This window comes from Triticum dicoccoides, chromosome 3B (genome assembly GCF_002162155.2).
Source record: "Triticum dicoccoides isolate Atlit2015 ecotype Zavitan chromosome 3B, WEW_v2.0, whole genome shotgun sequence".
Lineage (NCBI taxonomy): Eukaryota > Viridiplantae > Streptophyta > Magnoliopsida > Poales > Poaceae > Triticum > Triticum dicoccoides.
Window position 1 is genome coordinate 517,032,012 of NC_041385.1, and position 14,955 is coordinate 517,046,966.

Below are 14,955 nucleotides of genomic sequence, written 5' to 3' on the forward strand. Positions count from 1 at the left end.
TATGCTCTAACTTGGCAGGGTTATGTTCCTCATATCGTGCGTATAGTGTCTTGCATTGCTATGTCATTTGATTAGTTTAGAAATGCTTTGTGTGAATGCCACCTATTTAGTGTCTAATTACCATATATGTGAATTATGCAATGCCATCTTGTTGCAAGACATTATATATGTGAATTATGCAATGCTATCTTGTTGCAAGGCATTATATATGTGAATTATGCAATGCCATGTTGTTTAGCCAATCATCATGTATGTGAATTATATCATGCTATCCTTTTTTTGTATTACGTGTTCCATTTGTCGACAACGTTTGTATATTCAACTACTCTTCCTGTGCATCAACCATTTGAAGCGGTGACGGAAGTATCTGGAGTGAAAACAAGGTATTCATAGCAGACAATGCTACCTGCTGAAGCAGACATCTTGCTGGTTACAGAGAGCTCCTCAGAGGAGCTGATGACTAGTCCTATTTCCCCCCTGAGGTCTATGCTCAAACTTGGCAGGGTTATATTACTCATGTCATACATGTTGTCTTGCATTGCTTAGTTTTTACATCATATATCCGATTGCCATCTGCTTACTTGCTTACTATATAAATCATATATTTGAATTATATCATGCCATCACGTTTACATACACAACATCTATCTGAATTATGGCATGCCAACCCATTTAATAAAGACATCATATAGTTATATCATCTCATCCTATTTAGTGTTTACAGTCATCATATTTTGAATTATGTCATTCTATCCGTGAATTATATCATGCTATCATGTTTCCATAGGCGGCATGTATGTGAATTATGGCATGCCAACCTATTTAATAAACACATTATATAGTTATATCATGTCATCCTATTTACATAGTCATCATATTTGAACTATGTATTTCCATCTTTTTTAGTTAGCCATCATATATATGAAATTGTGTCATGATATCCTGTTTAGTTAGCCATCATATATGTGAGATTGTGTCATGCTATCCTGTTTGGTTAGACAACATAAATGTGAATTATTTCATGCCCTCTTTTATTCCCCACTACCCATTACACCTGTCTATCATGCAATGTCTGTACATTCAATTACTTTCCTTGTTTATCAGCCATTTGAATTGGAGAGGGTGATGGCAGTATCTAAGGGAGTAACAACACGGTCATCAGAAAAGATAGTGCCACCAGTTGATGCAGATAGAACCACAGCTGTACTTGCCCAAGAACCAGCCCCACCACACATAACCCAGACTCTTGCAGATTGTACCCCTACCCAGTTGGACAGAGAACCAGCTACACCCCTTCTAACCCCAACCCCAACAGATAGTAACCCAGTTTCCAGTTGATACAACACTGTCTCCACCATAGAGCAGCCAAATACAAGCAGTTAGTAAGGGAACCGCAGTGCCCAAAGCACGAGGACCACCACTCTGAATCCCAACTCAACGCTTAAAGCAGAAAGAAGAATTGTTCTCAGGTCAGGTTCTGTAGCTATGGTCCATACTCCTTTGCTCTTGCATCACTGTATTTACTCATATCAACTATTTTACAATTTTAAGGATGGAATTGAAACTTCAATGGCACAACAGGTATGTTTTAAACCTGTTTCTTTAATTGTTTCTGTTGTAACTTGCTCTATGTTGATTTCAGTTTCAATTGAATAAACAGTTATGTTCTCATGTCATGCACATTACAAGTGTTGTTATTGCTCTGTAGTTTCCCACACTTATATTCTGTCTATTCTGCTTTGTCTTGAACAAATATTATTTGAACCGTGTCTCTATCTTGATTTGACAACAAAAACTAGAATGATATAGACAATAAAGTGACCATGGTACATAGATATATGTCTGTTTCATGTTGTTATCCTGTCCACTTTACTACTGAACTGATTTACCAAAATGAGTTTCATATACAACATGGTAAACCTGTGATGTGTCTGCTTGTTTCTCTTTTAGAATACGGACAAAATATTGGAGAACAGTACCCCGTTATGCAATGGTAAAGGAAGTAATGCACATAAGATTCAAGATAGTGCGACATCCCTGTTGGTCTCTAAGAAAGCTGATAAAAACTATCTTGACGACAGCGAGAGAACCCAAAAGTCCTGTCTTGGTGTAGTGTTCGAGTTACTGGCAACTATTGTTGGCACAAGCTCTTCGAACTCGCTGCCTGAATCAGTTCGTCTTCTTGAGTCTCAACTTCAAGTTGAAAGACATCGATCAGATGTGCTGCGACAGGAAGCTGAAGGACTGAGGAAGTCCTTGCAGAATTCAGATGCATACTTTCTGGTGCAACAACAAGCGTTGGAGGATTTAAGCGCCAAACAAGAGAAAGTTAATAAGCTTGCTAAGCATCTTTCCAGCATTATGGGTACCTGGGATATTTTTTATTGAGCTCTTCTAAAGTGGTTTCAGTTCTGAACTTGTTTTGCTGCGGCGTTTATTTGCACTGTTCGCCAAGTTTGACAACCAGTGTATATGATATGCTGCTTTGTTCCCTATATTTGCACTGGTGGCGAACTTTGATGTCCAGTGGATGTAATACGTGTAATAGCCCTGATAGCCTAGCGTAAGTTGCTTGCTTATTTATTTCCTTGTTGTCTTGTTTATTTGTTTTCTTGTAGTCAATGCAGTTCTTTTCCGCGGTTTGCAAGTGGCTGCAATAACCTATTTTTTAAAACTAGGCCACAATAACCATAGGCTACATATTTACTGTAGTTACCATGGGCCTCCTACGGGCCGTAGAAACAATGGGCTTTCTAAGGGCCGTAGAAACAATGGACCTTCTATGGGTCGTAGAATCAATGGGCCTTCTACGGGTCGTATGATCGATCGGCCAAACATGGGCCAGTAACATACCACATTATGGGTCGTATATGGGCTAGATTTGGAATCGTCCGTTCATGGGCCGACCATAATGGGCCGTCGTTAATCGGCCGTATTTGATGACGCTATAAAAATGGCCCAACAGATAAACGGGCTGCAATCGGGCCGATTGTAACCATGGGCTAAATTTGGCCCACAAGCAAAAAAGGCCAGTAACGGGCCGTAAGTAACGAATGCTAGAAATGAGCCCAAGAATAAATGGGCCCTGAGAAGGCCAAAAGATAACACGGGTTGGAAACGGCTCAATGGAGTAATGGGCCGTTAATGGGTATAAAGCGGTACAATGTTCATTACGGGGCGGATTCACCATAGGCCGTTTATGGGCCAAGAGTTACAAAGGGCCTCATATGAGCCGAAAGACATCATGGGCCATACATGGGCCGAAAGTTATAACGGACTGGAATCATATTGGACGGTCCAGATGAAGCTACTGGGCTTAATTCCGATAGGCCGTAATAGGTCGTAAATGGGCTATATACGAATAGGTCGTTAACAGGCTTTCCGTGGGCCGACCCGTTACCTTTTGACCAAGTCAAATATATCGGTCTTTTCACCGTAATAGACCTCTGTTGGGTCGTGCCACGTGTCGACGTATCATAGGCGCCTCCTGTCCAATGAGTGGATGACATCTGTCCCAACAGTGAGCCAACACGTGTTTCCTCCGGCCAATGAGAATTTTACACGTGGAAAAATCCTCATTGGTCCGGGCTATTAACGGGTTATCGGATCCAAAACCGGAGCCGATAGCTTAACGCGACCCGTTACGGTGGATGTCACGTGTCAGTTACCCTTGACGAAAACACTTTCATGACACGCCGTTTATCGTTATGGAAGTGAACACTTCCGTGATGATAATTTTGGTATGTCATGGAACACTTCTACGACAACACAAGTATGACTATCTTGATTCTGTCATAAAATCGTTATGGATGTACATGCATGACAGAAAACGTGACATACTGTAACAAACACATATCATCATATAAGTCTATTTTTTAATGAATATGGTCCTCAAACACGTGGATACGTAATGGATACGGCCCTAACCAAAGAGGTATGTACACGAGACATTGAGAAAACTATCACGTCAACATACACCAACTTAGCAGTGCACAAGAAAAAAATCAGTTAAAACATTAATTTGCGTGGACAGGTTCAAACTCGGAACTTCCAGTCGCTTGATTCAACGCAAACACGAGCTAGCCAGCTTTATACTCCTTGTTTCTAAATATAAGTCTTTTTAGAGATAACAATATGTCTACATACAGATGTATATAGACATATTTTAGAGTGTAGATTCGCTAACTTTGCTTCATATATAGTTCACAAGTTTTTCACGACGATTATTGGACGGAGCAGAGAGTATATAGAGAAAATAAAGAGCTCCTCAAGTTGTGGTTACTACGGGCTCCAGGAGAATCACAGAGAACCACTATGCTTGCCTGGACCGACGATCTTCTAACTAGCTAGGTCGGATCAGTCCTCCTCTACCGGGGAAATATCCTGTGCTCCAATTGATTGTGTGCTCCGGCTGCTCCCTGTGAACCACAGCCGTCAGATACATAATTTAGGCACAGGATGCAACCCAAGCGCTCGCCCTTAGAAATTTGCAAACAACACCCTGCATGCATACAGAATTAGTAGTACTTCCCCGTCACCTACCTCCAAGCCGGCTGTTCCCAAATTAGAACAGAAGCAACGCGAACAGAGTAGGGCTTCGGGCCTCCGGCGGCGGACCTATGACGCCGGGCGAACGCGGTCGCCGCGGTGCTGACATACTGGGCTTCGATGTCCGGCGGGCAACTCGCCCCATCCCCGCCCCGCCATTCTCCACCTCACCCCCTTCCCCACCCGATCTAGCGCCTACCTGCGCCATCCGCCGACGCTGGAGAATAGAACTCCGGTGTTCAGGTATGTTGCTAGATGTTAGAACCTTCTGTTATTTTGTGCATTTGATTGTAATCCGTCATTCCCTTTATGCTGATTTGTAGCTAATTCTATCTTGGAAAAAAAGTGGCGATATCTCTCTGTATTATGTCAGGCGCAGGAAATTAATCACTGAAAAAATTGCTATTACTCGGACTAGATATTCCAACAATTACGTATAGTACAACTTCAGCAACTCATTGCCTGATACTGTACATGAGTATAGACTAATTTCATCTGCATGTTCAAATACCTGGAGGTGAAGTGCTTATTAGCACAAGACCAAGATTCATTTTGCATGTACAATGTGTGCGACTTCACTAATTAATTTCTGAGATTTCACTATCTATTTGTCCAGTATTCCATTGAACTAAACATAGTTGTTCTGGTTTAGTAAATGAACTATCTTAGCTCTTTAGCCTTCCTCATTCCGATTTAATAAGAAAGTACTACATTCCTGAAGTGCTATGTGTCAATGACATAATGGCAAGATGCCATGCTTATGTTGTTGTACTCAGAATGTTTTTGGTTATCACTATTTTGGAAACACTTTTTTGCCTTAGCACACCTATGTTCCAGTGCATTTAAATATTTTCTCTCTTCACCACATAACCATGGAATTGTTGTTTTTTAGTCTACAATGTCTACAGCTCTAACGAGAATCTAACTCTTAGTTGCTCATGCATTTTATATCTAATACGTTTATCTGCACCGAATAGGGACTGATGGAGTCAATGTCAAGTATGGCTCCGAGTGCCGGATCGACTACAGCGATGGGACTTGAAGATGATGCTTACTTTTATGGCCTGTGTGCCAAGTGTGTTTCCTTGCTTCAGAACAACATGGAACAATTATCTACCTTCGTGCTTATATTATGCAAAACTAGAAGTGCTCTGTTTGAATGTGACACTGTGTAACTATGTGTTACTGGGCATGTCCACTAATTCCTTTATGAATTGGAACCTGGACCTATTTATTTGCTATCAGTGAGGTTCCATCATAATGCTTGTTATGCTAAAATTATTTGATACAATTAGTTTATCATGATGATGTCCACTTTAGTTTTCAACATTTTGCTATTTTTACTAGGGTGTACGTTATTCCGTAAATTTGTGGTCTGTACTATGGGCATTTTACTCCATCAAGAAGCATTATGCCTCTGAAGTCCTACATTTGTTCCGAGATGATTCATATATTTCAGATTTGGAAGAGAAATGCTGAATGACGTGTTACCTTCTAATTTGACAAAGGTGGTTAGTATAGCTGATGCTGCTGTCTTTTCCATTTCTGCTGCTGATTTTATCAGTTCAAATCTTGGTTCATGGACTGACTAATTCTTTATATTCTTTGAATTACCTTCACCTTAAATCAACTTGTTGAATACTTTGTGTATCATGTCGCAAAATCCATGATACTATCTGTACCATAGAGCTGCTGTCATGTATATATATGTGTGTTCGATCAGTTTAACATGAAACGACCAGCTAACGAGGTACATGATATGCTTGCTCTTTCTGTTCCAAACCTGGGGCAACGCATATTTTGAAGCTAGATTATGGGACTGTTGCAGTTATTCTGTACTTCTATAGGAGGTTTCTGCAAATTTCACAGGATGGGGGCTTCCACACTCTATCCTGTACCTACATGTTCTATCCAACGGTTGTTACGTGGTTGGAGCAGCCGGAGCACTTCATGCCTGGGAGCACAAGATACGTTCTCCTCCTCTACCTCCCTCGCTGTACTCCACTCAGGTCCAGTGGTGGCTTGCTGCATGCTCCGTGCAGCGCATACACCACTTTCATGTAAATGACTCCTGTCATTCGGGGCCTGGACCCGTTTTGAATGCATACGGTAGAAATCTATCTACCTTTTTATTCATTTTTTCTTGGAATATCTAAAAGGACTTATATTTAGAAACGGAGGGAGTAGATTGCTAGCCTATGTTACCTCTTCGAGCAATTTTTTGGGTGAACCTTCAAGCGTTTTTCCTTATGTATGATTTCTACCGGCTTTCTTTTTATCTATTTTTTCAAAATTCATGTTTATTTATTTCTTTTAAATTTTATTCTTGTTTTCCTCTTCAAGAAAAATGTTCAATGTTATTTAAAATTTTCATTTTTATTTTCAATGTGTCTTCAAAAAATGTTCAACGTGTATTAAAAATTTATTGTGTAAAGTTATTCTTACAATTTTAAAAAATACTTTGAATATTGTTTAATACAAGTTAAACAATCTTTATATAGAAACACCATGTAATTAGTAATAATTTTTAATACACACTCAACATTTACTTACATTTATGAATGACGATACGTAAATTGTTGTTACATTCCTTTTTTAAATCCACATAAATTTTAGAAAAAGTTCATGTTTACCTCTTCAAGGTATACAATCATGCAAATAGAATAAAGAATAAAAATACACAATATTTCTATGCTCATATTATTGCATTTTTCCATAACCTTTTCAAAACATGGAATCAAAAGACAAGTACACGATATATCTGAGAATTTTGAACAAGCACATTTAGGCCGGGTGGCTAGCCTGTGCGTGGTCCTAAGTAGGAGATCTCACAGGTCCTAAGCGTATCTGTTACGTATGCATGTATATTTTTTTTTGCATGGTAATACATGTCTAACGCATATCATATTATATAAAAATCAAAGTACAAGTCACGTGAAGACCGACATGACAAACTGAAAAGATAGCAGAACATCTACGAGTTTTTTTTTTTTGACGGAGAACATCTATGAGTTTGACACATATGAGACCATATTGGAGCATTTTGCGAGTATCAGGACGATTGTGTTACAAGCCGGTGAGTACGAGGACTTTTTTTTTTGAACATGGTGAGTACGAGGACTAAACATGCAATTTACTCGAAAAAAGAGTACTGTACTTGTTTTCTGAAAAGTAAAATCGAGAAGGGGCTTAAATCTACCAACAAGCTGAAGGCACTAGTGCTGTCAAAAAAAAAAAAACGAGGAGAGAAGTGGGGAGTGCTGGCCGAAACTCTCATCGGCGTCCCTTCCACACCCTGGGTCCTCAGGCGGCGGCAGCGGAATGGCGGTGCCGGCGTGGATGCGGAGGCAGATGGACCAGATTCTGGAGCTGGACATGGAGGAGCTCGAGGTTGAAGAGGTCGACGACTCCGGCTCGTCCTCCTCCTCCGACGTCGCCACCTTCCTCAGGTCCAGCACGCCCATCCGTCGCCCCAATTTTACCATTTCCTCGTGATTACCATCTCACGCCCATCCCTAGGGCGTGCCTTCTGCCCTTCTCACCACTCTGAACTCGGAGGCGGTGGAAATTGGGGTCGGGGAAGGCTTTCGAGCTCGAAATTAAACCCAGTTCTAGAATAGTAGAAGCCGATGCCGAGATGGTCGGCAGGCAGTGGCGCTCATATGTTTCGATTGCTCCAAATCTATTTGGTTTAAGGTGATTTGCCACCGGAAACTCACAGCATTGTTGGTACACATCAATTCAGGAATCAAGGTTAAATAGTGGTATTCCCCTTTGTGGGTGAATGTACGATCTGACGGTAGGAAGACTGACTGAGTAGTTTATATGATGCGATTCCACTGATGATTAAGTGCGCCTTCTCCCCTTCGTACACCATTTGGGGGTTTGGTTTGAGCAGTGGCTTGCAGCCCTCATGATTTTGCTTGTTTGGGGGATGGAATGAATTGGGCATCAGCACACTATCTGTCATAAGCTGCTAGTTTGAAGTTGGTGAATGGGGCCATCTCACTGAAATCATGGGATGATCGCATCTATGATGAACTGACCTGTCGTAGAGTGTGGTGATTTGTTCAAACCAAATACATCATGAGTCCACTGATATGTACCAACTCTCTGATTAATTGTGTAACTAAGTTTGTGTAAGTTAGTTCCCTTTGATGTCTATGAGGGCATTGCTTTGATCCTTTTCCCCATTCTTCCATGACAGAAATACTCATGGAGATGGAGAGACTAGCACTTCTGGAGAGTTTACATTCAATCTGTCTCGGGCTTCCCTGACCACATATGTTGGTGGTAAATATTAGTGCTGATCTTAGCATGTTGTATCATGCCAGCTGCATAGTTTTGAAGTCTCTTTATATGACAGAGGTTGATGATACCCGGGGCAGATTTGCTTTCTTGGATGGTGGTGCAGTCCTCAGTTTACCTATGCTTTCTCTTCAAGGTAGCATTCCTACTGACTCGTCATTCTAATATACCAGGACATGGGAGCTTATCTCAAATTGATCTGACTACACTGTCAATACATATTTAGGCATTTCTCTTTATCAATAGCTGATCTATTTGTGCTTAACATTAACTGCATATAACTTAATAAAATTATCTCATCTGTTATAGTTTGTCAATTCCATGGAAATGAAATTGGGAGCGAAAGCTCTTCAATTATCAATTAGAGAATTAAAAAAATCATCTATTCTGAACGGATGAAGTACAATTGAGGTTCAATACACATCTGTGTCATCCTTCTGTTTGTCGCTTACAAAGCCACGCCTTAATGGCTGGCATTTACAGCGTAGCAATTTTATTCAATTTTATGGCATACTTTTGCAGGATTTGTTTTGTTTCCTGAAGCTACCCTGACTCTTAGAGTAACTCAACCTAGATTTGCAGCAGCTGTTGACAAGGCTATTAATCATGTTGATAATCCATGCATGATAGGTGTGGTGAGTGCTACTTGCTGTTCTTCTGCTGTGTCTTATTGTGGTTTTATTTTCTGACAGTTCTCCAACTTTAGGTTCATGTCTACCGACATGTAAATGATGGGCATCATGCTATTGCTTCAGTTGGCACAACAGCGGAGGTATTGCATCTTTTTCCACAGATCCTTTCAGTCTTAAATTGTTATGTTGTATTGAGGTTTGGTAATTCATCTGTTGTTTGTTTATCTTTTGTTTACATATTATCAGTTCATCAAACGTATGTTTTTATTTTTGGTGTATTTCGTTGGTTGAACTATTTTTCTAGAAACACCCAGCTAATGCCAAGGCTAAGACGTTGCATCTGTGGATGCCCATGGTCCCTTGTCATCTGATAGATATACATCAAGGGAAATGATGATGTCATAGGACACATCCATTCATTAGTCATTACTAGATAGTGCACATGATATACACTTGTCGAGTTGATGCTTGCAAATATCTTAATGGAGCAACCTGTCACTACCATGTTTCAATCTAATTTATGGATTTGTATGTTAATCAACAGAACATAATCAAGCACAAGTATGCACTACATATCGTTCGTATATTAGGCCTCTTCCAATGCACAGGTGCTTAGTTGAGGTGCTAGATGCATTAAAGCGTTTAGGAGCTGAAGTCCCCAATGCATAGGTGCTTAGTTTGTTGTTGCTAAGCTTCCTTCCTTTAATTGTTCAACAACTAAACTCTTCCATGCACAGGGCAAACTTCTTTCATTTAAGTGTTTTGCATAGGTCCGCGCGCTTGGCATTGGTTTTTCCTGGGGTCACCAAACTCCTCTCTCTCCTCTTAAATACTTTGCCACATCAGATTTTTTGCCTATGTGGCATGCTTAGCACCTGTACAACATGGAGCACTGGGAAGGGCCTTAATGTGAATGCGTGTTCTATACCTTGTATTATCCCAAACTTTCAAGGAAGACTAGTGTACTATGATACGCTATCTGTTGCTGGAGTCTCTTTTTTCATCCTCAAACCATTGTTCTTCATCTGCACTGTGATAAGTTCTCAGTAATAAGGTCTTGTGCTTTTATTTGATAACATAGATACTTGAAATTAGGCGATTGGATGATGGCTCGTCAAATGTTATCACTCGAGGTCAGCAGCGGTTTCGCCTTAGGCGCAGTTGGGTCGACATCGATGAAGTAGTAAGTTTTGACATTTAGTTGAGAACCCTGCCGTTCTCTAATGCTATGAGCCAGAGCCATGAGAGTGCAACTTCCTTCCTTCCTTCCTTTATTTATTTAATTATTTAATTGACAGCCATGGGGTGAGGTCCAAATAATTGAAGAAGACACGCCTTTAAGAACTTCAAGGGATGCATTTGGACAGTTAGCTGCAAGTAATACCTTCAAGAAATGTGATTCATCAGTGCACAGTTTTGGTGTATCTTGTTTCAAGCAAAAAGATCTTATGGATTCTGATCTTGATTTGGATTCTCTGTCATACACTAGTACTTCAAGTGACCATTCAGTAACAGATACAGGAATGTACTATTCCTCAAATGAAGATGAAGATCTCATGCCTGAACTGTCTTGGCAGAAGCATGGTTCTGTGAATGAATTTGGTGCATTGAGTCAGCCAGTCAAGGATACCACCATCGATGATGATCTTTGCTTTGCATCCCCTGAATCCTTATCAACAGTGAGAGAGAAAGATGCTGGGCAACAGAGACAATACCGTGCTGCTTATAATTCAAAGATGGCTCCATTATCATTTTGGCCCCGATGGGTTTACAATATGTACGATTCATATTCACTTGCACGCAAGGCTGCAGGTACGAGTTATTTCACCTCTTCTTTGTCGTCATGTAGCAAACCTTGTCCGTATTGTTGTATGTTAATTTATTTTTAATCAGATAATATTCCTTCCATTTCTGTCAGTATGTTAAGCTGTGATTAAACCTTCATGGCAGATTTGTGGAATCAGATAACTGCAGAGCCAGGCATGGATGATTATGTGAGAAAACCAGATATTTTGTCGTTTCTTATTGGAAGCAAACTACCCGTGTCAGCGTCTATGAGACAGGAATTGCTTGACATTGATGGAATATCATATCGGTTGCAGCGAGAGATTCAGCTACTCAAGGCCTTCAATCTCGTACGATGTAGAAATTGCCTGGTAAATGATTTATTATCTTGAAACTGTTATTTACCTGAAGTTCCTCATATTTCAGGTTCTTTTCCCACTTCTACCTGATGTCCCAATCTTCATCACTTCAGTTCTGTTTACGTGGTTTATTAATATTAGCTGCTCTGGTCCTGCTTACGCTTGGTTTGTTACTTGATTTACCTGTATCTGGCCTGCAGTTGCAGCCACAATACTAGTATTTGGTATGCTGCAGCATGCCACAGCTGTGACATAAAACCAAATTACTTCATGTAGGATACTTCAACAACATTGCCACCAAAATTTCTCGCAGAGGAGGTCTAGATAAAACGAGCTGCAGTTTAAAAGGTTCTGCATTTTTTGGGGGTAGATTCAGTGCTTCAGTTCGCCTTGAAAATACCAGGAAACAGTTCTGAACCTGTGTTTCTCTACCTCTGAATAGCTAAAACTCACTAGAGATTTTTGCGAGTAGATATTTGCAGTAAGAAAACAGCAGGTGATTTACCTACTGCAGATGTATTAAAGAGGGACACTTATGTACAACTTTTTTTTATTACGTAAAGCTGGCTATGAAGTTGAGCAAAAGGCACAACTAAATTTGAAAGAGAGAAAAGAATATTCAAGGTTGAACTTTTAACTGATATGACAGGTTGTATTCTTGTTGCAGGCTCTCATAGCTAGACGGAGTGACATGGTGATACCGTCTAGTGTTGATCAATGTGGTGCTCATGTCATGCCGTTGTTGTACAAAGGTGCGCAGGAGGTGATAACAGTGCACAACACGTCTGGGCTCGCACTCCATGGCAATCCTTCTGATGCTCACAGCTGGTTCCCAGGGTATGATCCCTACCCCTCTAACATGTCATCTGTTTTCAGTTTCATAGCTTGAACTGGAAAACGGATCGATCTCTGTGTGAATTCTACTCCCTCCGTTCCAAAATAAGAGTTGTAGTTTTAGTTCAAATTTGGACTTGTTTAAACTAAAACCACTACACTTATTTTGGAACAGAGAGAGTACTTCTGTAATTGTACACTCTTTTTGTGACGCTGATACCAAGAGGAATCCTGCAGATATACCTGGACGATTGCGCTGTGTGCTGCCTGCGAGTCCAACATCGGCTGGCTGTTCAGGGCTGACAAAAGGAACCTTCTTCCAAAATCCTTCTGGGGTGTCCGCATTTCCCAAACTAAAGATGGCACACAATCGGCCAAGGATCGATCGTCCGTATGAGGTTGTGGTCGTGGTTCTCAGCGAGATTCTCCTCATCTTTCAGCAGACCCAGTAACTTACCTTCGCCCGTGTAAGGCTGTGGTCGCGGTTCTCAGCGCGATTCTCCTCATCTTTCAGCAGACCCAGTAACCTATTCTCGCCTTCCTAGAACTGCGCAACAAAGGGTCCCTTGCGCAATATCAATGGCCTGCTCGTTTGAGACCACGCTGGATGTGGCCTGACGATTTCGTCTAGATTCCGACTCAAGATCAGACTTGTTCAGTGCCCATGCTGAATGTGGCTTGACGATTTCATCTAGAATTCAAACTTGAGGTCGACTTAATTCCGACTCAAGATCAGACTTTGTTCAGTGCCCATGCTGAATGCTGAATGCTGAATGCTGAATGTGGCTTTACGATTTCATCTAAAATTCAAACTTGAGGTCGACTTTATTCAGCTGGGTGGCTTCAAAAATGGTCTTACTGTATGTTGGTGTAGTTGTAGTTCACACTAGACACCTATGATCAGCAGACAGTTCCCCGTAATGGATCCCACTATGCACTATGATCATACACAACTGAACATGCTCGCAATTTTATTACACGATTACACAGACCTGAACCCTGTTGGTGTTGGTCTGCCTTTACAGTTCATTTATACATGATATGATAACAAGGGAAATACGACGAAACAAGCATACGAGCCTGATGGGAGCAATGTACAAAGTTACAGTCTAGGTTCAAGTGAACATTATTTGTGGCCTGAGTATGAGGCGCCATGGCTTCATCTGTATGAACGGTAGATGGGGCTGTACATGCAGCTCTCAGCGTACTTCACCAAGTCTTTTGGGCGAGGGAGATGGCTTGCCAGTCCTGCTCGTACAGACAAGCATAAGGGTTTGGTGATCATGTCTTTCTAGTGCTACTAAAGAGAAAGAGAACTAGAGGTCTAGGAAAGAAGATTTTACCAAGGTCATAGGCTTTCGCAGCGACACGAGCCGCGATATTAGCTGATATCTTCCTGATGCTGGAGAAGGGTGGATAGATCAGACCTTTGTCGAAATGCTCTGCCGTGACCTGTTCGGCTAAGGCCTCAGCTGCTCAACACCAAAGATGAAACAAATAATCATGCAGGCTTAGAGCAGTTCAACAGAGTAGCACGCTACCATTGATTTGAAACAAACAATACTCAGGTTCTTGTAGAATTACCAGCAGCAAGGACCATATCGTCTTTCACCCTTATCGCCCCGGAGATCACTACACCTAAGCCAAATCCTGGGAAGATGTACGCATTGTTCGCCTGATGTTTTCACAATGGAAATGAGCAACTTCACACTGTCAAAACACAAACACAAAAAGGATTCACAGATAATATGCCCAAACACGGGTGGTTTTCCAACCTGGGCAGGCACGAAAAGCTTCTCGTTATATTTCACTGGATCAAATGGGCTTCCACTCCCGAATATTGCACGGCCCTACATGTAGCGCATACGATATGATTAGGCGTATGTGGTTTTCAGTGAGATGTAGCATCATGCATCTGACTAAAACTTTGATTTATAATTGATGGCATAAGAGTTATCATTAATGGAATACCACCTGACTCCATGAATATGCCTGCTCAGCTGTACATTCAGATTTCGATGTTGGGTTGGATAGCGCAAGGATGATTGGTCTCTGCATTTGATAGGAACTAGCTCTCAGTCATTGTGGGTAATGAAATAATTACAAAGGCAGGTTGACAATGTAGTTCTCTGGTGACAATTATCAATATTGTTAGTTCTACCTTGTTAATCGAAGACATAGCCTCGATCACCTCTTTTGTGAAACTTTGGCCCACACCAGCTGATCCTATTAGTGCGGTCGGTTTGATATCCTAAAAAAAAATGGAAATCAGTGTGCTGCCTGGTAAAAAGAAGGTGTTTACTGGAACTGTGGAACACTATGTGCGCCTCTAAAGTATGGTTTAGCTTTGCACCTTGATGGCACTTAAAAGATCTTTGACTGGTTCATGCTCATGTGCATATAGCTTCTTGAAGGGCTGTATAGAATCTTTACGCGAACTCACGATTAATCCCTGCAACCACAACGCGCATCAGTTACAATCCGGTTAT

The 14,955-nt window shown here is 41.1% G+C and overlaps 2 protein-coding genes and 1 long non-coding RNA gene across 4 annotated transcripts in view; 2 read left to right on the forward strand and 1 right to left on the reverse strand.

The window, feature by feature from the left end:
* The first annotated feature begins 4,532 nt into the window (after positions 1-4,532).
* On the forward strand, positions 4,533-5,850 carry LOC119276837. The gene is made up of 2 exons (XR_005136829.1): positions 4,533-4,791; positions 5,526-5,850. It is a non-coding gene; the product is annotated as an uncharacterized LOC119276837 (long non-coding RNA).
* A 1,936-nt stretch (positions 5,851-7,786) lies between these two features.
* Positions 7,787-13,298, forward strand: LOC119276835. Of its 2 annotated transcripts, XM_037557999.1 has the most exons (10): positions 7,787-7,997; positions 8,756-8,841; positions 8,915-8,992; positions 9,379-9,491; positions 9,563-9,628; positions 10,570-10,671; positions 10,787-11,300; positions 11,439-11,644; positions 12,300-12,469; positions 12,704-13,298. In XM_037557999.1, the coding sequence occupies exons 1-10, from the start codon at positions 7,870-7,872 to the stop codon at positions 12,861-12,863; spliced, it is 1,623 nt and encodes a 540-aa protein (XP_037413896.1). In that variant the 5' UTR covers positions 7,787-7,869; the 3' UTR covers positions 12,864-13,298. The 2 variants fall into 2 exon arrangements, with proteins under 2 accessions (XP_037413896.1, XP_037413897.1); XM_037558000.1 differs by lacking the exon at positions 7,787-7,997 and having other exon boundaries at positions 8,937-8,992.
* Positions 13,299-13,412: 114 nt separating this feature from the next.
* LOC119276836 (NADP-dependent malic enzyme-like) overlaps positions 13,413-14,955 on the reverse strand; it is a 4,509-nt gene continuing 2,966 nt past the window's right edge. Inside the window, exons 12-18 of the mRNA XM_037558001.1 lie at positions 14,820-14,918; positions 14,628-14,717; positions 14,441-14,518; positions 14,242-14,316; positions 14,051-14,141; positions 13,810-13,938; positions 13,413-13,714 (exon numbers count right to left, since the gene is read on the reverse strand). Of these exons, the coding sequence (XP_037413898.1) occupies positions 13,626-13,714; positions 13,810-13,938; positions 14,051-14,141; positions 14,242-14,316; positions 14,441-14,518; positions 14,628-14,717; positions 14,820-14,918 (651 nt within the window). The 3' untranslated portion in view covers positions 13,413-13,625. The remainder of the gene's footprint in view (positions 13,715-13,809; positions 13,939-14,050; positions 14,142-14,241; positions 14,317-14,440; positions 14,519-14,627; positions 14,718-14,819; positions 14,919-14,955) is intronic.

Excerpts from the sequence above, each read along its gene's own strand:
- LOC119276835 (XM_037557999.1), top strand. The coding sequence starts at position 7,870 with ATGGCGGTGCCGGCGTGGATGCGGAGGCAGATGGACCAGATTCTGGAG. Across the intron at positions 9,492-9,562 it reads ATCCATGCATGATAGGTGTG|GTTCATGTCTACCGACATGT; the intron begins GTGAGTGCTACT and ends CTCCAACTTTAG. Across the intron at positions 12,470-12,703 it reads GCTCACAGCTGGTTCCCAGG|ATATACCTGGACGATTGCGC; the intron begins GTATGATCCCTA and ends GGAATCCTGCAG.